Raw genomic sequence first — 26,815 nt, forward strand, 5'->3', positions numbered from 1 at the left:
GATGTGACACAAAATTGGATAAAAAAAATTTTAGACTTTGAATTTGGTCGATAAAATAATTGCAGCTACCAATTATCATATTCATCGAGAGGTCAGGTCAAAAATCAATTGTGACCGCCTTATATTAAAAGTAGATGGTCTCATTATATATTAAACCAAAAGAGGATCTTTCACTTTTTGAGCGATATAACTCAATTTTCTCGAGCTTCCTCTTAACAAGCGGATTATGACCATTCTAAGTAGTTTGATTGCTTCCCAATAAAATGTTTTGTTTAATCTCATACATATTCCTTCTTTGTCAAACCCCAAACCCTAAATTTTGTTTTCCACTAATTTCTTAATTTCAAAGTTTGCAAAGATCCCTATTTTCTGGTTTCTTTAGGCAATAAGATATTTGATATATTTATGACATTTTTTGTGTGGGGTAAAAAAAAAAAAGTCAAGGAACTTTACTATAATTGGAAAGTTAGGATACGTAAGAATTTAGGATGAAAGTTATTCGTAAAAAAAAGGTGTTGGTAAAAGAAAGTGTAACCTTCCTAGAAATGTGAGGTTGTCACAAGTATAAGGTTGCTAAAACGTTAAAAATTCGGGATAAAAAACTTATAAGCACGGAAAGTGAGATAATCTTTGCTGGAAATTTAGATGTCTTTACTCTCTACAAATTGTGGGACAATATATACATGTACATATCCCAATGGGAGTCACAATATGGTTAGGTTAATATGTAGAGTTATCATAACAAAATAAATCACCTGAATATGGAACAGCTCATTGTAGATTCAGAATTCATCGAAAGTTTTAGCGAAGTTTTATGTTGGTTGCTTATTAACATAACTCATCTTTACCCGGGCTTGAGACAGGTTAAAGGGAAAGTTTAAGGTCGTTACTCTTTTAAGACAACACATCGATTTTGGAGAATGCCCTAGCTAACTATTGTTCATTTCTCACTATATCCGGGTTCAAGTTCAACGCATCGCTTACAGGCAATACCCTCGAATATGGCAACAATTTCAACAAAAAAAATCACCCAAATAGGGTAAAATAATATGCACATTATCACCATGTGCAGGTTTTCGAAATGGGCATGATTCTTTGCAATTCCAACATATTGTTGGTTCTTTCTATGATAGAACTTAGGAGATCTTTCATCATAAAAGAATTACGATGTTGTGTGAATAGTGTTGTATGAAGGACCATCTGTTTAAGGAAAAAGCAAGGCTTTATCAAAAATAATGCCCAAAACCTCTATAAAAGGGGTAGAATATAAGAGATCAAATCATCTGTAGATCAATCAAAGGAGTTTATTCTCTCTCCCTTCTCAGTCTCTCTCTATATATCTTTTCATTGCTCTCTCTCCCCCCACTAGAGTGAGAATTCTCTCTCTCTAACCTTCTCTCACTCCTCTCTTCTCCTTGCTTCTCGAAGAGAAGACCCGTAGGCAGAGCCCAAGTCGATCCCAAAACCGAGTCTAATAATATGTTTAAACCTGTAGTTTAAGTAAATTCTGGTGCAGATCTAAACTATATAAGGGAAGGTTATTCCCCTATATTTTTTTTTATAAATCTAAATTACTTGAAATTTTGAGCGTTTATTCTCAAAAAATAAGCAAATCTAATAAAAATACCAAAAAATATTTTTAAAAAAATTAAATAGATGAAAATACCCCTAAAACTTTCAAGGGTATTTTGATCAATTTATTTTTAAAAAATATTTTTTTTATATATACTTTTATTAGGTGAGCCTTGAGAAGAATAGCATATGCCCCAAATTTCATGTGATTTATATTTGTAGAAAAAATTAAAATTCACATACAAAATGCAGTTGTGATTATTCGATTGGCCCAAATTCAGTATGGACAGTTCGGCTTCACTATTCCATAACCTCACCTCGAATTTGCATCCAAAAAGCACTTTGGGCATTGAAAATCTCCATTATAGCTTAGCTTAAAAAAGAAGATTCCATAACCGTTCTAAAATTAATTTCCAATACCAACTATGAAATTTGAAGTTAAAAAAATGGTATAAATCTTACATATCAATGAATACTTATTTTTAGGATGAAATAGACAATCTAGATAAGTTTTTTCAATATGCGCTATTTTAGAGTTTGAAATCCTAAATTTTTTAACAACTAGAATGATCAAGGCCAAGATGATCTATATGAAAAATTGTCAATGTCATATTTTTTTTTTTAAGGTTTGGAGGTGAGGCTTTACTTGTTTTAATAGGGCTACAACCCTGTCAAACCATTTTTATGATAAATAAAGCAGGATATTGCGATAAATTTTTAGATTTTCCAAAAGGCTGAAAAGAGAAAATTCAAAGAAAGAATGAACTCAATGAAGTAGAAGAAAAGGGAAAATCAATGAAGTAGAAGAAAAGGGAAAATTATAGATACCCCAAATTCAACTTTCTAGACATCCTACCTCCAAAACTTTTTACATCCCCTTAATACAATACTTTTTTTATATTTACACCAAAGTAAAAAAAGTCAATGGATTTAATAGAAAAATACCCTTTGTCTTTCATTTCTCATCTATTTTGGGCCACATGACTCTCTCTCTCTCTCTCTCTCCACACTCTCTTTCCCAAAGTAAAAAGGAAAAAGTTTATATAAAGATGCAACCTTATAATGTAGAACTATGGATGCACCTAAAAAATCCATCTGAAAAATTAAGTTTTAGTGTTAAAAAACCATTGGATTGATCATCTCCATATCGAGATGTATGACCATGAAAAATAAAAAGATTTTTTAGGTCTAAGAAATAGTACATTTACTGTCTATTTTTAAGATTTTCATATGTTTATAGATTTACTTGATTTTAACCATTTTTAAAATTTAAAATATTATAATTAGATATTAAAATAGATTTTGAGATAATCTTAAGAATATTTTACATCAAAATTATACACCATGATAAAATTTGAAGGTGCACATTACCTCTACAACTATAGATGCATCCGTATGCCAATTGCACCCAAGTAAAAAACCTTTATCTCTCGAAAAAGTCTTCTCAATGCCTATAGGCCAAAATCAGTAGTGATTTCGCTTACCTTCATCACCGTCCAAATTTCATCGCGCCATCACGATTGTCTAATAGTGTTTTATTTTTCATTGTTTTTCTTCAAATCAGAATGACTTGAAATTTAGAGAGTATATACATCTTATTGAGTTGCATCTAGTAAAAATATAAAACAAATTATCTGTAAAAAACAAATTGATCAAAATACCCCTGAATTTTTTAGGGGTATTTTAGTTATTATTTTCACGTAAAATATTTTTTATATATTTTTCAAAGATTTCCCTATTTTTGATGAATATACACTCCAAATTTCAAGTCATTTCGATTTGTAGAAAAAAAATGAAAAATAAAATACTATCAAAATCATGACCACACGATGAACTTTGGACGGTGATGGGGGTGGGTGAAATTACTGTTCATTGTCGCCTATAGGCATTGCGTAGTGTTTTTCTTATCTATCTCTCTTTTTCTCATTCTCTAATAATGCGATTCGACACAAAAAAGTGTTGGACAAAAAAAAAAATTGATCCGACACAAAAAAATGCCGGACTGCAAAAAAAACTCGATCAGACACCAAGTGTGCCAGATTACATTGAGTTCCAGTAGCGTGGCTTGTAATGCAGTTCGACTTCCAGTGTGCCGAACTAGTTAGAATTTGAAATAAAGCTAGGAATATGGTCTGGCACATTGGGTGCATACTGCATTACCAGCAGGGCAAAACTCTTAGTCCATAGCTAGAGAGTGAAAGAGAGAGGGCAGGTAGAGAGAGGAAGAGAGAAACAAAAAATGAGAGATAAAGAAATGGAGGATGAGAGAGAGAAAGAGATAAAATGGGTTTTACTTTAAGAGAGAGTGTGGGTGGAGAGAGAGTCAAGTGATTCTAAAATAGAGGAAAAGAAATCATTTTTATGTCAGGGAAAATTGCTAAAAACTCCTAAACATATACTTTTTAGACATTCTACTCCCACCCTAGACGTTCCTCACTTATTTTTCTCAAAAACCATATTTTATAACTAATCCCCTCAACTCAAAAAGTTACATATTTTTTGACGAAAATACCTTCCTTTCACATGAGAAATCATTTTTGGATCTCAATAAAAGGAAATGGCAGATGGTATTTATACAACGCCTGACTGTTCAGTCTAGCGTACTTCAAAACGCCGGGCTGCCCCTACAAAATTCCGGACTGCCCCTTCAAAATGCCGAACCACAACTTCAAATTGCCGGATCGTAACTTCCAAATGTCGGACCTCCCATTCTAGCAAAAAAATAATCGTTGGACCGTCACTATGAAATGTCGGACTACCCATTCTAAAAAAAAAAAAAAAAAATCATCGAAACGGTTGTTCAAAATACCAGACAGCCCTCTCTAATGAAATAATTTGTTATATGAGGGAAGGGCATTTTTGTTAAAAATAAGTTAACCTTTTGTGTAAAGGTATTAGCTAGCTAACATCATTTGTTGGGCGGAAAGGGGGGAAGTTGCCAAAAAGAGGTTGGGTGAGGTGTAAAGTGGGTAAGACATCAATCTTGGGGGTTTTAACAGTTTTCCCTTAAATCTATTGGCTTTTTTATTTTGGGGAGGGGGGGGGGGGGCGAGGGGGGGGGGGGGGGGGGGTGGTGGGGATAAGAAAAAATATTAAAGTTTCGGTTGGGAAAAATAAATTTCGGAGGAAGGATGTGTGGAAATTGACTGGGGTTATCTATATTTTTTCCCAAAAGAAAATTAATGACAGAAAGAAGTTCGTAGTCTTCACCGCCTGATATCTATCTCATTCCATATGGATGAATGAGGAAGGTCCTCGTCTATTACCCCCAACCCCACGCTACACCCTGAAACGACGACACACAACACAGAAGAAGGGAAGCACCAGCTCCATCTACTTGTATTCCTCAATTATAATCTCCATCTCTTCCCCCTTCAAATCGTAGAGAGAGAGAGGTTGGGCGCGGTTTTGTAGAGAGAGAGGCCATGGCTTGGAGGCACCTCCTAAGACAGGTCACTTCCTCTCGTTGTCCACAAAATTCAATTTTTACCCTTTTTTCTTCTTTCTTTTTCCTTTATGTGATGAAATTTTGCGTTGCTTTTTCTTCAATTCCGTGGGATCCAGAAGGGAGCTTGGGGTTTGTAATGATGCTTATCTGTTTCATGGTAATGTATCTGGTGCACTTGCAATGTGGTTTTGGAACTCAGTTGATTGATGAACGTTATCCCCTATTGGATTTTCTATGCCATGCCCTAGTTTGGTATTTGGGCAGCTCTTTATGGGGCTGGCAATCCATGGAAAGCATGATGATGTTTAAAATCCTAGGTTTTGATTTGGAATGCACCCATATCATGCCCTATTGGTAAACGGAATAAGGTAGAAACTAGTATCAAATGACTAAATAGAGGGCATGGAAACTGGTTTTCCCTCTAGGATTTGTTCTTTGAAGCAGCAGATGCGTGGTTGTAGTTGTTTTATTGTTTTTCTAGGGTTTCTTACTGGTATCTGTTAGGTGGTTTTTGGAAGTTATCTGGGAAACTTAGAATTGTTTTGTATTTTGCAATAATTTATATCCATTTTTTAATATTTTTTGGAGAGTGCAACCCGTAAATTATATTCGTTCAAAGAAAAGGAATTTTATCACTAGTGTCTGAGTTTGCTTGTGACAGGGGTACCCTGAAAAATATAAAAACACTTGGTATGGTTTCAAAAGATAGCACTTTTGAAAGCTCCTTGGTTGGAAGGGATGGGAATCTTCTATATAAATATTTGATCCCCATGTATCCATTATGGTGATAATACTTGGTAATATTTACTTGAGATTCTGGACATCTGCACTACGATTGATCTCATTACACATGTTGAATAGTTCCTATATTATTGGAAAAAGGGGTTTGATTTGTAGCTCTTGCACGACTTCCTGCTGGATCAGTGTCACCCAAGGCATTATTTTCAATGCCATCTTGTGCCCTCAAATGTGCGCTCGGTGATGGCATCTTGTATTCCAGCCATTGAAAACGCTAAAACTGATTCAATTTAAGGACTCTTCCTAGCTTTTTTGGTACTGATTTTGGTCAGTGGATATCCTGATTTTAACACCTTCACATTCATGAAGTGCTGATGTTACATTCAGAATTTGGCCACATGATAAGTGGATTCCAGCACCTCTCTTTTGTGTAGGTTAGATGGAATTCATAGCTTGGATACGGTGATGCTGCTCATATGCCCTAGCTACCAAATTATTACCCTAACCTAGAATGGAATGTTCGCATTGTTACGACATTTGTCATTATTGACATCTTTCCAAGTGATGCTTTTTGCAGTTTTGCTGTTAGTGTGGAAGTTTATGGAGAGTTGGCAAGGGTTATCACTCGGTACTGATCTCAGCAGTATCAGAGATCTGCTCTGCCTCTGAATATGATGCCGGGTGCCTAACAATGATTCTCTAGGCCATTAGAAACAAGCAAGTTCATGGGGGACCTTAGGCGAGACTCTGAAACTAAGTACTTTGGGGCTATGAGCATGGAAGCTCTTTAAAGAAGACAAAACTAAGGCAGACAAAGAAAGAACAAAACTAGTTAGCAAAAGAATAATCTAAAGTTTTAAACATTGGTGGTTGTAGGTTAGATGGGATTCATAGCTTGGACATTGTGCTACTGCTTTTATGCCCTAGCTGCCAAATTAAGACCCTTACCTGGAATGAAATGTTCGCATTGTAACCACATTTGTCATTATTGACATCTTTCCAAGCGATGCTTTTAGCAGTTATGCTGTTAGGGTGGAAGTTTCTGGAGAGTTGGCAAGGGTTATTGCTCAGTACTGATCTGAGCAGTATCAGATATCTGCTTTGCCTATGAATATGATGCCGGGATTCTCCAGGCCATTAGAAACAAGCAATTTCACGGGGGACCTTAGGGGAGACTCTGAAACTAAATACTTTGGCGCTATGAGCATGGAAACTCTATTAAAGAAGACAAAACTAAGGCTGACAAAGAAAGAACAAAACTAGTTAGAAAAAGAGCAATCTAAATATTGATGGTTGTAGGTTAGATGGGATTCATAGCTTGGACATTGTGCTGCTGCTCTTATGCCCTAGCTACCAAATTAAGACCCTAATCTAGAATGGAGTTTTCACATTGTAACCACATTTGTCATTATTGACATCTTTACAAGTGAGGCTTTCGGCAATTTTGCTTTTAGTGTAGAAGTTTATGGAGAGTTGGAAAGGGTTATTGCTCAGTACTGATCTCAACAGTATCAGAGATCTGCTCTGCTTATGAATATGATGCCGGGTTCCTAATAATGATTCTCCAGGCCATTAGAAACAAGCAATTTCATGGGGGACCTTAGGCGAGACTCTGAAACTAAGTACTTTGGGGCTATGAGCATGGAAGCTCTATTAAAGAAGACAAAACTAAGGCATATAAAGAAGGACCAAACCTAGTTAGATGGGATTCATAGCTTGGATACGGTGATGCCGCTCGTATGCCCTAGCTACCAAATTATTACCCTAACCTAGAATGGAGTGTTCACATTGTAACCACATTTGTCATTATTGACATCCAAGTGATGCTTTTAGCAATTTTGCTGTTACTGTGGAAGTTTATGGAGAGTTGGAAGGGTTATCGCTTAGTACTGATCTCAGCAATATCAGAGATCTGCTCTGCCTATGAATATGATGTCGGGTTCCTAACTATGATTCTCCAGGCCATTAAAAGCAAGCAATTTCATGGGGGACCTTAGGCGAGACAATGAAACTAAATACTTTGGGGCTATGAGCATGGAAGCTCTATTAAATAAGACAAAACTAAGGCAGATAAAGAAAGAACAAAACTAGTTAGAAAAAGAACAATATAAACATTGGTGATTGTAGTTTTAAATCAGAAGACTCGTCGACGAACTCTTATTTCATTGGTCACCTAATAGGAAGGAAGAAAGCTCTCAGATAGATGTGGAATTAGGGACAAAAACAAGGTATTAGTGCAGGGGAGTAGGAGATTCCAACAAGAAGATTGGTAGATGTGTGCTCTACAATGGGCTGAAGATTAGCACTGTTAGCCTATCCAAGAATCTCGACGGCCTCTCTGTGGAGACCACCGGAAAGGGGAGCTTTTAAGCTCAATTTTGATGGTTGCTCCCTTGGCAACCTGGGACCCTCAGGTATAGGGGGTCTTTTCCGTGCTAGTGATGGGTGTACTCTGATGTCTTTCTCCCATCCTATTGGATCCACTCTTGCTGAGGCTCTTGCCCTCTTGGAGGGTCTTCGCAAGTGTGACGTCTCATGGAGTCACAACCTGATAGTGGAAGGTGATGCCAAGAATATTATCACTTGGGCATCTAATTGTTCATCACTTGTGGTGCCTTGATGACATTTTTGAAGAAATTTTGCATATAACCAGGGCTTTCAGAATCACTTGGTGCCACATGTATATGGAAGCCAACAACTCAGATGCTGATTGGTTGGCTAAGGTGGGGTCTAGTTCCAGTTCCCTCTGGGGGACCTAAGGCCCCTATTCTACTCTGCCGCTCTGAATGGTTTTTCCTTTTGTACAATTTTTGGACCCTACTTTGGGCTTTATAGAGTGACCTTGTGGGGTCACCACACCTCTTGTAATTTTGGTTTGTCTTATTACTAAGCAATACAATATAGTGAACTTTACTAAGAAAAAAACACTGTTGGCAACATGCATTGGTATGTCATATTTGATAGGACCTTTGCTTGGGGTCTTAGCTATGGAGAACGGAATTGGAAACAAGTGGACTTGTTGCAAAATGAATATGCCATGGAAGGAGGGATTTTGCTTCCCACTTGTTTTTGCATATGCCGCAAAATTGACCAACTGCTTGTGGTCTAGAAATTTGTCAGATGATTTGTTGCATAATATCATGAAATGTTGAGAATTGAATGGTCTAAATGGAGTTGCTTGTCGAAACTGTAGTAACATATCTGCATTCCATTCTAAGAGGGTATACTGCTTTCATGGGGGGCATTATTGAAACTTGAATGATCCTGGACCTCTCCTTGATATTTTTCTTTGCTGGGCTAACCATGATGCCAGATTTGCAGGAACATTTTTCCTTCGTATCAAACTACGGTCTTGATCAATAGTTGGTATATGGTGTTACACTTTGTAAAATGTTCTGGTTACATCCTTTCAGAATTATAAACTGGTATTATTTCTAAAACAGAGGGTATGTGTTTAGATGTAGTTGTTGTGTTTTTGCTGGTGTGATACTCGAAATAGTTTGTATGATTAATTAGCACGCCCACTCCTTTTCTCCCTATCATCGCCCATCCCCTATCTCTCTCACTCATAAATTGACAATTTGAGGGCACAAAATTTTTTATTTATGTATAGAGGCTCCTTGTCCTTGGGATCTGGGGTCTATCACTATCTTTTTGCATGTAATATATATATATATATATATATATATATATATATATATATATATATTGAAATATGTTAAATTTTGTATATATGATAAATATTACAATATGAGAAAACTACGGATGGCATCCCAAATGTTGGGTGGTCAGACTATATCAATGACTGTTGTGGGGAGGATAGAGCTAAAAAGAGAGAGAAGGAAGAGGGATATACACCCAGAGAAGAGGGGAAGTTTACAGAAATAGATGACACAAAATAGGTGCTCAGAAAAGAAAGCCTAAAGGAAACTGGAAATAATACAGTTTGCAATGAGTAATTAAGAGAAAGATGGAGTATGTTTTTGTTGGCATGCGTGCTGAGGGGCTGCTGTTGGGCGAGGTGGAGTGAGTTGTGGGGATGCTGCTGTCTTGAGAGCGGGGAGGTCATCATAAAAGTTCGACAGGTCTTCAAGATCAGCAATCCTTGGCAGCAGCAGGTTGTCGTACCAATGCGAGTCAAAAATAAGAGAGGGGAGGGGAGAAGAGAGAAGAGGAGGGGGAGGAAAGACTAGAGAGTGTGCGAGAATAGAGAAACTCTGCTATCCTGGGAAGCAGTAACTCGCCAGGCCGAGATACACGAAGAATAATATGTGGGAGGGGAGGGGAGAGAAGAGAGAGAGGAGAATTGGTAGAAGAGAGATAGGGATAGAGGAGAGGAATAAAGGGAAGAGTGGGAGGTGAGCATAAGGATAGGGGCAGAATGTAGAGAGGGTGAAGTGACTGTGTGAGAAAAGCTCGAGATGAGCATGAGAAGGCGAATAGAGAGGAGGGAGAGGGAAGGGAGAAGTAAGAAAGGAGGGGATAGGTAGAGATGGGAAGCTTAAAGATATAAAAAACAGAAGAGGCAGAGATAGAGGAGGTGTCCATGCTTATCCATTTTTTTTTTCTTCCTTTTTTTTCCTTTGTTTTTTTTCCTTTTTTTTCTTCTCTCTTTTTTTTTCCCTTTTCTGTCTGTGATGGGTGGGGGGATTGGGGGGGGGGGGGGGGGGGGGGGGGGGGGGAGAATAGGAATGAATGAGGAAGGTTAGGAGAGAGAGAGAGAGAGAGAGTGGGTAAGAGATTTCAGGGGAGAAGCGGTGCACCTGTGCCTTAGGTGGCTCCTTCCTTCGACAAACGGTCAGCTGCTGAGTTAGCCTCTTGAAGGATGAGTTTGAAGAGAACCTGTGGGAGGGAGTTGCAGAGGAAAGTTATATGCTAAAAATAGAGTTGAGTCTCCAAGGAGGTTGCTTCTGTTGAGTAGCCCAAAGTATAGTATTTCTGGAGTCTGATTCAACGATGATCCCTTTTTTGAGCATTGGGCCCTGCAAGAGCCACACGTTTAAGGCCTTCAAGGAGGGCCAGAGCCTCCGCTTTGGTGGAATCATTAATGCCTATGAATTTAGAGAAGGTAAAGATAGTTGCAGAAGAATCTGCAAGCGTGCCTCCTATGCTTGAGGGCCCTGGATTCCCAAGGGAAGACCCATCTATGTTGAGTTTAAGGAAACCAGGGGGAGGGGGTGTCCAAGGTGGTCTAGGTCTATGGGTCGGGGTTGATAAGTTAAGGAGACTTTCCAAGTTGACCAAGAAATGCGTGATTGAAATAGAGGCAAAAGTCGATATTACTTTGTCCTAAAGGGAGATGAGGACTGTAATGGATTCAAAAATCGATTGTTGGCTTTTATGGGTTCCTCTAAATGTTCTAGAGTTTCTCACCAGCTTATAAGCTCCAAAGCAGAGCCGCGAAAAAGAGGTGCTAAAGTTTTTTCCCCGGGAAGGGGGGGGAGGGGGAATCGAATAGGTTATTCAAGGTCGGGGGTGTAACCCACTGTAAGCCAAATAGTTTAAAGAGGTAGGACCAGAGACCTAAGGAGACCTCACAATGGATGAAAGGGTGAGGGATTGTCTCCTCTCCCTGGAGACAAAGTATACAGAGGTTAGGGAAAGATACTCCTCTGCGTTGAAGTTGGTCCAAGGTGAGGGTTTTACCTTGGAGGACCTAGATGAAAGCTTGAATTTTGTGAGGAATTGGAAGAGACCAGGTTCTGTTAAGGAGAGGGTGAAGGTTCTGTGTAGGAAGAAGGGAGGTATAGAAAGAGGAAAGAGATAAGGAGCCTGGGGGTTAGATTAGAGCATCATGGCGAAGAAGGGGACTAAAGATGAGGTCATGGATATGGAAAAGGGAAATTAGGCAATTGGATTCTTGGCCTGAGAGATTTATCCTAAAGATAGGGGTCCAGACCAGATTGGACCCTTTGAGTTCTACATTATCAGCTATCGAGGCTGCCTGATTGATAGCCAAGAGATACAGAGGCGGGAATGACCTACAGAGGGGAGAATGTCCTATCCGGAGATCTGACCAGAATTTGATTCAATGGCCATTACCTAGTCTAAGTCAAGTGCGACTGAGGAAAGCAGCTTTGGTGGAGGAGATACATTTCCATGCATCAGAGGATCTATGAGGGGGGGATCTAGGTAACGAATCATCATTTTTCATGCCATACTTAGCTGTTTCAAATAGATGTATCTGTCAAAAAGCTGTGTCTCTATCTGTCTATCCATCTATCTATTCATCTATTTATATAGCTATCTGTATACCTCATAAAACACATAAATATGCACACATCAAAGTAATTAGCAACGGAAGAGGTGCTTATAGGTTATAGCAATTCTCTAGTTTGGTTAAATAATATAATATGTGTGGGATGTGTTTCTTTTGTAGATTGGTACATGTTTTAAATACATTGAGTGAACGTTCTTAGAGATGTCCTTGTAATAGTTTCTAATACATATGGGTACTGAATGGAACACAAGTCTTGTAGTACCATGCGCAACAGATTTAAAACAGATGGACCATTATGATAATTGCTGATGATCTTATTGTGGTCTGCATTCTAACAATTGCCGCTAGTATTCAGATGGATATCATATCCATGTCATTTGCTGTTATTAGCTCCTTGCTCATTTATGTCCTGTCCTTTTGGTTTCTTGTGTCTTTATCTTTTCATAGTTTTGATACTTTCTGATACTTTTCTTGTGAAGAGATTCTTGGAGAATTATCTTAGTTCCATTGTGAAAAATCTACGTAGATATCTAACTATCAAATACATTAAAAAAATATAGTCTGGTAGTTGATATATAAAATGTATGTTATCTTCTGTGATATGATTTATCTGTTTAGGTCCTATTGGTTTATAATTTTGTTTGGAACTTATTTTCTTTTGACATAAATAGGTTGTCAGGCAACAGCTGGGGTTGCCACGTCTTTATGAATTGCACAGTCAACCTCATCTCATTTATAACAGCTTCCTAGCTGGTCAAGGTACATATTTCAGTGACATTATGTTTAGTTTTTGCATTGAGTTTTTGTGGTTAGTAATTTGGTGCTTTATCAGCATGTGGACAATGCGGTTCCTTTCGCTTGTTTATTTCTTCTGATATTTCATTTTATCTTCAATTAGTAGAAGAAAAGATTGGCATTTTCCAAAAGTTTTTTAGGAGTAGGGATTGAGCGTCCCTGTCTAAAGGGCAACCAGTTCATGGACTGATCCAGTTGCAAATTACAATAGATTCTTCCCCAATTTGTGGTTGGATGTTCATAAGTCTAAGGCGCTTTTTGAGGGATTTGTTTGGTCAATTTAATCTGCATTCAAATTATGGTTTTGGCTGCACACTATGAGTTATTGGTCAGATTGTTTGTTTATCTGATGCCAGGTGGGTCTCTGCCATGTTCCTATCATGCTTTTTGTAGTCGCTAGTGTGCTAGTACCTAAGAAACATTAATACGCCTAATGGTTGCATGAGTCTATGGTTTGGTGATTTCAAAGAGGTACAATTTCATAGGCTAGGAGATGGTTGAACATTCTGCTCTTTCTATCTCACAATCAAAGGTTCCTATACTGGAGGTTCCCATGGTTTGGGCTGGAAAATTGGGGATATTAGATTCAGATCAGCTAAATTTATATCACCTGAAGTTTGTGGGATTCTGGAAGATCAGCTAATTTATATCACCTGAAGTTTTTGGGATTCTGGAAAGCAACACGCTATTATATGGTTACTGCAAATTAAGGCGCACTCTTGTCCTAGTGAGACCTGAGCCGTTGTGCTTGAGGCTAAGTAGTTTCATGGAAAAAAATGGTGCCAAAGTGCAGGTATTTTTGCTTCCTTTGTTGGCATTCACCAACTTGAACTGTCACCAAAAGGTTGTTATTGTCCCACATTTTTCAAGAGATGAGTTTCTTTTGATATAGAGCAGTTACATTGCTCTTTGTGCAGGCTCGCTAACCAGCTTCTTTCCTAAATTGCATGATAGGGACATTCCGCACATATTTTACTAGGGTAATGGTTTACCGTTTACCTGTTGTGCTTGATGTAACATGTTCGTGTGCATGGTTTGGGTATGTCTTTCCCTGATTCCTTTAACACGATAAGAAGTTAAATACCATTAAATGGTTCACAAAACTGCATGAGTACATGGTGAACAGTAAAACCCAAAATCACTATTGTAAGGGCCACAACATAGTTGTTGGAAGCAGGATCCAGTAGCCTGTTAGGAATTGGAAGCAGTGAATCATGAGAGGCTAGAAGCCTCATATGATAGTAACTGCTGTCTATATAATGCATATCTCAGTAATCAAGATTCCTACTTTTTGGAATCATGTCCCCGACCATGTAACTGCCCGAGTAATTATCAAGGAACAAGTTCCATAAGGCAAAGGGTTCGAGGTTCTAGAGTATCCTTAACCAATAATTTATAGTATTGGAATCGATGTATTGCATACGCTTAGCCAGAATTCCCCTAATATTGAAATTGAGGTCCTTAACCGCCCTAAACAAGGATTCCCCTGGTATTGGAATCAATATACTGAGCGCCCATGATAACGGTTCCCCCACAAGTATTGCAATCAAGGTCATATAGTGCCCTTAACTTGAGTTCCCTATGTATTAGAGATAAGGTTTACTGGAATTCTAGATTGAATAAAGAACACAAAATTATTTGATCTATTAATAATGCCTTTAAGAAAACAGTTAACAGCATCAAAAAAAAAAAAGCCTTTAAGAAAATAAGACATTTATTATGGCTTCCGGACTTTAGGAATGATTTTAAGTAGAGTTTCTAGATGCACATACTCGTTGAATAAAGAAACAATTTTATTTTAATTAATAATAAATTTAAAGAACACAATGTTTCAAATAATATACAAGGGAAAAATGTTTATATAAGTGCGAGGCTCTAAACAATCCAATTAAGGCACACCTCAAAAATTTCACTAGAAGAGGTTCTTTTGATGCCCAAAAATCCTCAAATTGATCATCTCGACCTCAAGATGCATGGACATGAGAAAAAAATGGATTTCAAGTTTTTGAAATAGTGCATCTTGTAATGCATTTTTGGACTGTCAATTTTCAAGTTCTCATAGATCTGCTCGATCGACACTATTTTTTAAGCTTTAAATTTTATAATTAAAGATGAAAATAATTTTTGAGGCTATCACAAAGATTTCTAGTATTGAAACCACATTTCTCGGCACAAGTTAAAGGTGCGCTTTACTTTGTTTGTTTAGAGCCTCGGCCTTATACAAACCGCATCCATATATAAAAAGTTCCAAGCATTCTGTAATATAATAAGGAAATGATGAAGTTTACCTTGTTTCAAAAAACACTAGTTAAAAAATTCCAAGCATTCCATACTACTTTTGCAATCACTCTACTGCTAGGGAATAATGAAGTTTTCCTTCAACCCTAGACTTGTTACAGCGTGTTAGCATGTTCCACAAGGGAATTCGTGATTCAATGCCAAATAACTCTAGATCGATATTGCTAAAGGTGGAAGTGAGATTCCGTGTTGATCGAATCATGGTTTGGTTAACCTATAAACCCTAACCCTCTGATTTGAAGCTATGGAATCGGGATTCCAAATGACTCAGTTTGAGATTCCTAAAATGTGGATTCCTAAATTAAAAGAACAGGATTCTGTAAAAATTTGTTGATTGAAGCGCTGAAGCGAGATTCCGAAGCAGAATTGCCACCTAGGTAGAAGATTCCGGTAACTGTGGCCCTCAATGGAGCTGCATGTTTGACTGGGAGATCATAGTGCATCTGGTCCATATCAAAACCTGTAAATTATGAAAGGGCTATCGAAAACAATGTTGGACCTGATTGGAGTGGTTGGACCTCAGTCAGACCAGTTGATTTGGCTGGTCCGATTGGAAAGACTTATTATTCAGATCTTCAGAGATAATAGTATCATATCATTTCATATTCTGGGAACTATTTGGATGAGATCATCCCTCACTTGTTGAACCTCCAGTACAGTCCTGACAACACTCCCAAAACAACTCAAATATGGTCTTCTGTGCTTCCACCCAAACTATAGTTCCTCTAATGCAGTTGCTTGTTTTGAAGTGATAATTTGCACTTAATTAAAATTCTGTTTGGATCTATTTAAAAATGTACTTCGATATGGATGGTGATGCACATTTGAGGTTTTAGGAATAACTGGTTGAGTTCAGAATTTTGGATTTTAATATATTTTGTGCTAGTTGCAATTTAGTTTGGTTTACCATTTCTTTGTTTGTACAATGCTTAAAAGTCCATATAACTGTTCATTCTATCGTTCTTTTCATTGATATAGGTCTTCACAAATTGGGTTTCTATCATTTCTCATAATGCAATTGAATTCAGTTTCTGATGCATTGTATCTGTGTGACATGACTTCACTGCTTAGAAGTTCTTGTGTGTCATCATTCTATCATTGACACAATCTCATTGTTAGATGTTTCTTTTGATGTAGGAATCCTATAATTTTTTTCATAGTCAGCAATTGAATTTTGTTTTCTTGCGATTGCACATGTTGAGCAAAAATTCCTGAAAATGCCATGTTTACCTTTCCCCTTCAGCTGGAGATGGTTTTATTTATATTTGTGGTGTGCAAGTGTGCTATGCACTTCTTTGCGTAGTGATTGGTAATTTTTCAGTTGTAGTTGGTATTTTGCCTCTTCTCCAGGTATATCCATTTACATAATCGTAGAAACAATTTTTCCACTTTTTAATTTCATCTGTTTGTACCAGCAAATAGGCTTCAAACTGTGCAAGAGAGGTTTCAGTCAAGTTATGTTGGAAGCTTTTCTCGTAGAATACGTGATGTAGATGGAGCAAATGATGTGGCGTTGCTTAAAGAGCTTTACAGACGTGATGCAGAAGGTGTTATAAGACTATTTGAAAGCCAACCTTCTCTACATTCTAACCCCTCTGCTCTTGCTGAGTACATTAAAGCATTAGTAGAAGTTGATAGGCTGGATGAAAGTGCCCTACTCAAGACTTTACAGAAAGGTATGCTTTGCAATTTTATTATTTCAAGAGTCCCATGTACCTATGTCTTGTCATTCCATGGTAGTTGCCTTCACCATGTCTATTTTTTTCTGTAGAAAATTGTCTTCTAAGTGTTTTATGGATATACCAGAGATGAAATGTTACGTCAGTAAAGTTGTAAGACTGTTATTTGTATGAGGACTAGCATTCATGGCTGCTGTATGGAGTATATGTTATTATGTTTTATGTACAGGGACATGTCCATCTTTCTCTATTTTGTTTATAATCGAGGTTGTTGTGTAATTATAAATATTATTTTGGGAAATATTGTCTTTTGTAACTTGAAAATGTGGCGGAAGGTGTGGAACTCTTTATTTGTTGGATACCTTCAAATCTTATGTATTGTCCCCTTGCTCTCTGCTAGGGTTTCCATCTTAAAACGATGCATACTTGATATGGTATTAGAGATAGTCTGCATGATCGACCGTCTCGTTAGATACACTTTTGAAGATCGAAGTTTAGTTATTGAAAGTCAAAAGTTTTGCCATAATGGCCCTTTAGCAGTCACTGTAGCTGGTATTGCAGCTGTCAGTTTAGCTGTTCATATGGCACTAGCAGACTGTGTGGGCCATGGTATAACATCCTTTCCAGGCATTTTTGGGGTTTCAGTTATGCCGTCAATTTTTGTTGTTGACCCTCAGTTTCTTTATATTTGAACCATGATGGCTGATAAAACTTTATCAATGATTGCGGATGGGGTTCACTTTTGGGAACTGATGTACCCTCCAGAAAACAAAAATGGGGTCATAAACCCAAACCCCAACGCTTCATGCTATCCCTTTTCCTCCCAAGGACCCCACTTTGTACAGTCAAAGGGAAGTCCGATCCTCCATTATTCATTTTGCCCAATAAATTTTTTTTTGTGTGAAAAAACTAACCCAATACTATGGGGTCTATCTCTCTCGCCCCCCCCGCCCCCCCCCTCTTTCCCTTTTTCTCTCTAATTATCGCTGTCCTCTCTCTCTCTCTCTCTCTCTCTCTCTCTCTCTCTCTCTCTCTCTCTCTCTATCTGCCCCAGAACTTGGATTCTGGCATCAAATTACATTCCATGTCAAGATCGGACAGAGGGAAAAGTCCATGAGTTTCTTAGGGGCTTTCTTGTGAAGAGGTAATTGGGTTTTGTTGGGGGCTTTTCCTGCAAAGAAACAACGGGCATAACTTGGATTCCATCATGAAAGAAATAATCTGTGGGGCAAGATCATTGTAGAGAGAGAATAATCCACCACTTTCTTGTGCAAAAACATCCCCAATCTCCCTCGTGGCATTGTCCTCCATGCGTTGAAGTTGGAGGGATGGAATCCACCACTTTCTTGTGCAAAAACATCGCCAATCTCCCTCGTGGCATTGTCCTCTGAGGGCACTTTCTTGTGCAAAAACATCCCCAATCTCCCTCGTCCCTTGTGGCAGTGTCCTCCGAGGGAGGGAGGGAGGCATTGTATTTGCCAGAAGCATTCATTTGTCCCAAATCACTGGGATGCTGCAGCTGTAGCTGTGCCAATAACTTGCACTGGGGTGCTGTCAGCTGTGCCAATAACTTTAAAAGAAGCCCTATCTGCTGCTCTCTGTTCGCCAATAACTTGAAAAGAAGGCCTATCTGCTGCTCTCTGTTCCAGTGGGTGGAAAGATCCTGTTTTCAGAGTAGTCACAACCTTTGGTTTTTAGACATTTTTGGGAAGGACTTTTACTTGGGATCTTTGGGACTCCTTATGTCACATGAATGGATGAATGGATTTTCTTGGACAATGAGGAGGCGAGCGTGCATGCAAAGCTCAAGCTAGGGGTTGTCCACCTGGGTTCAAGAAAGGGGAAAATATGTAAATTTATGAAGATAAAAAATAAATTGTTTTCTTAAAATGTAGAGAGAGAGAGAGAGAGAGAGAGAGAGAGAGAGAGAGAGAGAGTTTATAGATGAAGAGGGCTACATGTAGTCTTTGACCTGTTTGGCATGCATTCATGGGCCCAATTGAATAATGGGATCATTATAGATACCCCCCCAAATTCAACTTTTTAGAAATCTTATACCTCAAAACTTTTTGTATCCCACCCTAAATCCCAGTATTGTTTTTCCTTATATTTACCCCTCCTAAATCAAAAAGTCAAAGGGTTTAGAACAAAAATGCACTTTCTCTCTTCTTCTCTATTTGGAGTCATGTAACTCTCTCTATCTCTCAAAGTAAAAACCCGTTCTTTCTTTCTCTCTCATTCTCTCTCTCTCTCATTCACAGTAATGTCGTCTGGCACATAGGGTGTTGGACCGGTTAGATTTGAGTTAAGGCTGGTAATGTAGTTCGGCACAAAGTGTGCGGAACTGCATTACCGCGAATGAGAGAGAGAGAGGGAAAGGGAGAGAGAGAAAGAGAGAGAATGGGTTTTTACTTTCGGGAGAGGGAGAGTGTGGGTAGAGAGAGAGTCACGTGACTCCAAAAAGGGGAGAAGAAAGAAAGTAAGGGCATTTTTGTCCTAAACCCATATACTTTTTGATTTTGGGGGGTAAATATAAAAAAAAAAAAATAGTATAGGGTGGGATACAAAATGCTTTGGGGATGTCTAGAAAGTTAAATTGAGGAAGGGGGGGGTGGTATTTATAATTTTCCCTTGAATTGTTATTCAGTACTGGTATTACATGAGAGAGTGCTCATTTTTTATTACAACATCAGAAGACCATATGCCTACTACCAAACTTTCAAGTTCTGTTCCAACTTCAAAGTCATCTTAAGCAGCAAACATACAAGTGTATGACGCTGGTACGTAGTGCATATGAAGGTTCACATTGCAAATCCATATTAGCAAGGCGCAACTCACAATTTACAATCAACTAGTCAGTGTATGCTAGTTCTATGTCATAAACTCTTGATCTCTATAAATCTAGAGTTCTATGAAGATAAAATATCATATCTAAAGCTATATTATAAATTCAAATAAGTTTGGGGAAGAAAATGTAAATGTTAAAATAAAATGACCATTAATTACTTACCTGCTGCATGTTGTTCCTCAATCCCTTCAAAATGAAGTCCCTGATGTATCTTTGGGTTTGGACTTTGGATCTACTTGGTCTGAAGTTTGCAAAATCTTTTCACAAACTCAAAATCCCAAATCCAAAAACTCTCTTTTTTAGTTTTTGATCTACTCGGTTTGAAACTTACATTTCATTTCTGCCGGGGCACTGTTTACTGTAACAGTGGTAGGCTACTGAGGTTTTGGTGACTTGGAATGGGATTTGTCGATTTGGGTGAATCAGAAAGTGAGCTGTTGCTTCAGAAATCCCGTCAGTACAGGTTAGGACCTGGGTTCCTGCGGAATTGGGGTCATCAGACCCAGCAGGGTGTTGGGTCCATCTGACTTGGACAAGTTTGAGTCTGACTTTTCGAGTTTCAGAAGTGTTAAATGTTGCAGCAACATCGGTTCCCTCATCATTGCTTTCCAATAGTCACATTCACAGAGAAATTTCCTAGTTGAAAAATGACAAACGAGGCAATGGCAAGTTAAAACTATTTGCCATTATTTAACATTTATTTGTGGACTTGGTCTTTAAGGAAGCTCATGAACTCAATCTCTGGATAATATAATGAATAGCTACGAGAAAATATGCATACCATGCACACTGCTGACCTACCAAATAAAAAAATTCATATCACTATCGGATCTCATGCGTAATTGTGGAGGTGATTGAGAATGATGGTATCTTATATCATGATCTTCCATTGTCTTTGCGTATCACTTTTTACCCTCAATTGATTTATGAAGCAGCAGACAAGTAAGATCATTTGGCAAAACGAAATAAGTGCATGTTATATGCATTGTACCATGTTGCCCTTGATTGTTCAGTGGTTTGAGTGCTAAACTAAATTTTCATTACGTTAGGCATTCGTGCAGCTTTAAATTCCCAAACAAATAAAAAGTATAAAATACATCAAATATATATATTTTTAAATGTTTATATCACAATTTTTTTGGCCTTGCTAGCTTAGTATTTCAATAACCAAAAACCATTGAACAAACAAGGGAAAATTGGTCAAATACGTTTGCAGTCGTATCTCCCCCCTTCTCTTCAATATTTCTTGTATCATATGCTTTGTATGTAATCTACCCTTGCCTGTTCAGTGTTTAGGGTAAAATAGACAAAAAATGTTTTAAGGAACTGTTTGCGATTCAATGTTTCTGGACCTTCTGGCGTGATTTATTAGGTGAATATGTGATGGATATGGATGTTTTCCACATGTTTGCACTATCAACAAGTGTAATACTGAATACCGTAACTGCTAACTCGTGGGCCACCTCCTGAGGGAAATGAAACCGACAACTCCCTATGACCATAGATGGATAGTTTGGGTGCTTAGTTCCTAGATGGTATTGTGATTCCAACAATGGAAGTCTTGTCTTTTGCTGATACAAACAGAAAATAGTTGGTTCCTTTTGAGATCTAACAACACTAACTGATGTTTAGAAATAAAGATAATGGACTGGAAATTTTCGTTGACTGCCATTTGCTTTCATATTTTAATTTCTGCGTGACTGTTTAATTTCTCTATTTCTTCTTTTTTTAAGTTGAATGATATGGATACCCATAAGCTGCTTGCAGGCATCACTAATTCATTGAGAGAAGAAGAAAGTATTGGGGGTGTATCAGCCTTGAGGAATGTGGGACAATCTACAAATGAGGGTAGTATTGGGGGTATATCAGCCTTGAGGAATGTGGGAAAATCTACAAAAGAGGGTATTCTTGGAACTGCCAATGCTCCTATCCATATGGTGACAGCAGAAGGCGGACATTTCAAAGAACAGTTGTGGAGAACTTTTCGTACTATTGCCCTTGCTTTTCTCCTCATTTCTGGTGTCGGAGCACTTATTGAGGACAGGGGCATCAGCAAAGGTATGGCCCTCCTTTTGATTAAGTTCATGTAATTCATTAAATGTGTGGTCATGTGCACTTCAAAGGCATGATCCTTCCTCACATGATTGACATATGCAGGGCTTGGTTTAAATGAAGAGGTTCAGCCAAGCATGGAGTCTAATACAAAATTTAATGATGTAAAGGGTGTTGATGAGGCAAAAGCTGAGTTGGAAGAAATTGTTCATTATCTTAGAGATCCAAAGGTAAAAGTGGTGGGGAGTGGCTTTTCAATTTTAGTACGTAAATTTGTGATTCGCTTTTGTCTACCTTCTAGATGATGCCGCAAATTATAAGACAGTTGTATCAGAAATTAAATACTAATACTCTTTTCCATCTGTAATATATTAATTGTATCAAAATCTATTGTAGTTTTCTGTTTCTAATCTTGAATATGTTAAGTGTATGAACATCCATTATAGTTTGCTGGCACATGACTGGTATTAAGGAAAGGGTACTAAGTCTACTACTTCACAAGAAAAAGGGAAGGTCAGGTATTCTCCAAATAATTTTTTTTTGAGAGTAAGGCTAACTTTTTATTGCTATGAAGAGTTGGAGTACAGATGTGGGGTAGTCCGAGAGTGCGCACTTGACGGGTCTCTTGGTAAAAAGGAGGTCATCAGACCTTGTACAAAAAATGGGCTTATAGACCTGCGCGATTACAATAGATTTACAGTGGGGTTACAAAAATGGGCCTATAGATTTACCCCATTACAAAGACATTTTCTATGATGTGTGGCCTTTGTAGTCCAGAGCAAAAAAGGAGATGAACTGGGCATGGTCTTCTACTTGGCCCCTAGCCCCATCTTTCGTTGGCGAACTCGTTGGACGTCCTCCAGATATGCTTCCATGAGACGACTATATCCCTGCAAATGTAAGCAATCTCATAAAAAATCGAAGCTAGGTACCATGGAGGTGGTGACCTCTCGGTTGCCCAGGAAATAATATTATGTGCGCCTCCTTCCACTAATAGGAGCGGTCCCCAAGACTGATTGAAGCTTTTGAGACCCATCCACTTGCGTGATGTACCAAACTATCATAATGATTTATTTTTTTCTTTTAAGGGAGAATAATAGGGGATTAAGTAGACATCCTAGTGACTCTTTGGCAAGATTTTTTCCCTTTCTAATTGATCTCTTATTGACTAATTTATTTTTGGTGAGGTTATATACTTCTGGTCTGTAACTATCAAGACTTTCTGCCGTGAATCATTTGTCATTATATTTATTGCATCATATGTGAGCAGTGGACTCTCTATAGATTCCATCGATTAATCTGTGTAGACCTCATAATTAACCAGGAATTCATGATTGATGAAATGGCCCTCTGAAAGTTGTTTACTGAAGAGTTGGCTATACATACTAATTCTCCATATGGCAACTTGGTTCTAGTAGTCAATTTTAGATATGTATTTGGCAACAAGTGATTGCAAGATGTGGTACCATGTTCTCTGTTGTACTTGTACTGTTTGGGCTTTGTGAAGCCCTAGTAGGACACATTGCTGAATACCTCTACATAATTGGAAAATAAAATTGCTTTCGAAGTGGCTTATGGCTATGTATCTTTCATGCTAGTGAAATGAATTTGTATGTCTGTTTCAGCCATTACTTCTCTACCTTCTATTGTCTTGTTCTTATTTTACTTCTCTGATACCATTTCAGCGTTTCACTCGATTGGGGGGCAAGCTCCCTAAAGGCGTCTTGCTTGTTGGTCCACCTGGGACTGGGAAGACCATGTTAGCCAGAGCCATTGCCGGTGAAGCTGGTGTACCTTTCTTCTCATGCAGTGGCAGTGAATTCGAAGAAATGTTTGTTGGTGTGGGAGCCAGGAGAGTGAGGGACCTTTTTGCTGCAGCTAAGAAGCGATCTCCTTGCATAATCTTTATTGATGAGATTGATGCCATAGGAGGAAGTCGCAACCCAAAAGATCAGCAATACATGAAGATGACATTGAACCAGTTGCTGGTGGAGCTGGATGGGTTCAAGCAAAATGATGGGATTATTGTAATTGCTGCAACAAACTTCCCTGAGTCACTGGACAAGGCGCTCGTGCGGCCCGGCCGTTTTGATCGTCATATAGTTGTTCCCAACCCAGATGTTGAAGGGCGAAGGCAGATTATGGAGTCTCACATGTCAAAGGTGATTCTGTGTGGATGTCTCTGTGTGTGTGTGTGTGCGTGCACGTGCGCATCTATATTTTTCTAGTTTCTTATACCTGTAAGTTGGGTATCAACACACAACCTCATGTCTTCAAAAGGAAGTGCATCCTATCTGGGTATTGGTTGAATCCAACTTTTGTTTTTGGGGATTCACTATCCTTGTACCACTCTTGACCCCCCATCCCCTCCCACTCCCACACACCAAACTTTTATCTTCTTTCTGTGTGTGTGTGTGTATCCAGCTAACACAAGACAGTTGTTTAATAGATTCTGAAAGGGGATGATGTCGACCTGATGATCATCGCTAGAGGCACGCCAGGATTCTCCGGTGCAGACCTTGCAAACTTGGTCAACATTGCCGCTCTCAAGGCTGCCATGGATGGTGCGAAAGCCGTGAGCATGGCTGATTTGGAGTATGCAAAGGACAAGATCATGATGGGTAGTGAGAGAAAATCCGCCGTGATCTCTGACGAGTCAAGAAAGCTAACGGCTTACCATGAGGGCGGCCATGCCCTGGTCGCCATCCACACTGAAGGGGCCCATCCTGTGCACAAAGCCACAATCGTCCCAAGAGGAATGGCTCTCGGTATGGTTGCACAGCTACCTGAGAAAGATGAGACAAGTGTTTCACGCAAGCAAATGCTCGCTCGCCTCGACGTGTGCATGGGTGGGCGTGTGGCTGAAGAGCTCATATTTGGAGAGAGTGAAGTCACGTCAGGAGCATCTTCTGATCTCCAACAAGCCACCTCTCTTGCCAGAGCCATGGTCACAAAGTTTGGGATGAGTGAAAAGGTGGGTCTTGTCTCTCACAATTATGATGATAACGGAAAGAGTATGAGCACCGAGACAAGGCTAGTGATTGAGAAGGAGGTGAGAGAATTTCTAGAGACAGCTTACAATAATGCGAAGACGATTCTCACTACGCATAACAATGAGCTGCATGTGCTTGCTAATGCACTCTTGGAACATGAAACGTTATCAGGAAGCCAGATAAAGAGCTTGCTAGCACAGGTGAACTCTCAGCAACAGGAGACTGCTGCATCTCAGACCAACTCATCGGCTGTGCCCGTGCCTCCATCTGCCACACCATCAGCATCAGCAGCAGCAGCAGCAGCAGCAGCTGCGGCTGCCGCGGCTGCTGCTGCAGCAGCTGCCAAAGCCAAAGGTGTTGCTCAGCCTGTGGGATCTTAGTAAACAGAGAGAGGAGAGTGTGTGTGTGAGAGAGAGAGAGACGCTCTCCTTTCCGTTAATGTGTATAATATTTGAGGGGCCTATTTATGGTGCTGATCTTCTGATCTTCGGGGAGTTATGTGGGTGAGAGGTTGGGAAGTTTGGTGTAAGAGAATGTAGATCTGCCATACAGGTTCGCTAGGTGTTGAAGTTCGGATGAGAACCCGACCTTTAGTGATTCTTGGCAGTAGTTTAACTTTATTCACTGTAAGCTATCTGTATACAGGGAACTAAGCCATAAAAACCTCTCTCCCTTTTTTTTGGTTCTTTTTTTTTTAAATTCTTTTTCACTGCTCGATGGCAACATTTGTACCCATTTTCTTCCTAATTGGGTTACGGTACGTTTACTTTCCGTTGTGTACAATTCTTTCTACATCGCAAATTTCAGTCTTCATGAGACCCCTTTGGCATCAAATCGAAATTGTGTAGTATCCTATGGCTAAAAAGCTCTAAGCCATGTTCAACTGTTCCATCAGAGGCCTTGGAGCAGGTCACTGGATCAACATACCTCTTGGGGAAAGCATTTGTATCACTCAATAAAACACCCGATTGCTCGAAGAAGCCAAGCTGGTGCTGCGATTTGCAGTAATAAATGAGAAACAATGGCGAAATGTGGGGACATCGTGAGCCCAGAAAAAAAGTGTAGTTCTTTTGAGGTTGGAAGGGAGACAAGGTAGCAAAAGATTGGATTTCTGTGCAGCACTAGGCCAGTCTTCCAAATTAGCTCGACTGCGGTCCAGTTTGGGGCGCAAGAAGCCCATCTTGATCTAAAACTGAGAAGGATCTTGAATTGGTTGTCTGGTATTGCTCTTATTCATCGGATTCACAAACACTTTGCATAGGTCATGTATGTATGATGCACCACCAATTCTCCATTTTGTCTTTATAATTGGGGAAAGGACCCACACATCCCTATCTACAATTGCAATCCCAAATAACCCCTTTACTTATTTTATTGTTTGAATTATAATGTTTTATCTTTCTTTTTTTAATGATGCAGTTATTCAATTGGAATATGGGATGCCACATTTAAACTACTTTTTTTGGAACGGTAAGGGTAAGTTTCATTAATTGTAGAGGAGCAAAGCTCTAGAATTACATAAGAAAAACAAAGGAAGAAATAAAGAACTCCCTATTTCTAGCGATGAACTCACTCAAATGCTAATACTACAAAATCTAAACCTCAACAGTACGACCAACACAAGCATTCTAAGCCCACCGAGATCAATCCAAGAGCTATCCGAGAACCATCTACACCAATCCTCTCCAAAAATAACACAAACACATGCATCCCATCTACAAGACTCTCAAGGGAAGGTTGGGATGGTGTCTGAAACGGTGCCAAACAATGGCGGCGTTGAGTAGGACGGTAGCAGCTCGCAACAAGCAACCGAAAATAGGGCAAAATGTATGTTAAAAAAAGAATCAGGATAGAGGGGAAAAAGAGGAGGCCATGAGAGAGTCTAGTAAGGAGAAGAGGAAACAAAGAAAGGCAAGAAGTAGTTCTTCCCGTAGTACGGCCATTTACCCCACTTCGCTCCACATTTCATCAAGTGGTCATGCTAGAGACAAACAATCATAGATAATTATGAGTATGATATCCTTCTGAATGTTATAAGAGAATTTGTTTTCTTTCTCTCAATCAATTGAAGAAATAATTTGAAAATAAAACAAAAAATACAAAAATGAGTAATAAGCCCCCATACAGACTGGTATGATTCAATTCAACATTTTGTTCATCTGAGTTTGATTG

At 38.9% G+C, this 26,815-nt stretch overlaps 1 protein-coding gene and 1 long non-coding RNA gene across 4 annotated transcripts; both read left to right on the forward strand.

The window, feature by feature from the left end:
* The first annotated feature begins 4,776 nt into the window (after positions 1–4,776).
* Positions 4,777–25,306, forward strand: FTSH4 (FTSH protease 4). 2 transcript variants are annotated; one of them, XM_088867528.1, is made up of 8 exons: positions 4,777–5,024; positions 12,650–12,737; positions 13,130–13,566; positions 16,487–16,747; positions 21,366–21,656; positions 21,756–21,880; positions 23,336–23,812; positions 24,100–25,306. In XM_088867528.1, the coding sequence occupies exons 5-8, from the start codon at positions 21,533–21,535 to the stop codon at positions 25,021–25,023; spliced, it is 1,650 nt and encodes a 549-aa protein (XP_088723654.1). In that variant the 5' UTR covers positions 4,777–5,024; positions 12,650–12,737; positions 13,130–13,566; positions 16,487–16,747; positions 21,366–21,532; the 3' UTR covers positions 25,024–25,306. The 2 variants fall into 2 exon arrangements, with proteins under 2 accessions (XP_088723654.1, XP_006826749.2); XM_006826686.4 differs by lacking the exon at positions 13,130–13,566.
* Positions 25,307–25,820: 514 nt separating this feature from the next.
* On the forward strand, positions 25,821–26,327 carry LOC148781972 (uncharacterized). Of its 2 annotated transcripts, XR_016056040.1 has the most exons (3): positions 25,821–25,909; positions 26,063–26,113; positions 26,253–26,327. It is a non-coding gene; the product is annotated as an uncharacterized LOC148781972 (long non-coding RNA). The 2 variants fall into 2 exon arrangements; XR_016056039.1 differs by lacking the exon at positions 26,253–26,327 and having other exon boundaries at positions 26,063–26,205.
* Positions 26,328–26,815: the final 488 nt, after the last annotated feature.

The sequence above is a fragment of the Amborella trichopoda genome, chromosome 5 (assembly GCF_054954075.1).
Source record: "Amborella trichopoda isolate Santa Cruz 75 chromosome 5, AtrichopodaSantaCruz75HAP2 v2.0, whole genome shotgun sequence".
Classification (NCBI taxonomy): Eukaryota; Viridiplantae; Streptophyta; class Magnoliopsida; order Amborellales; family Amborellaceae; genus Amborella; species Amborella trichopoda.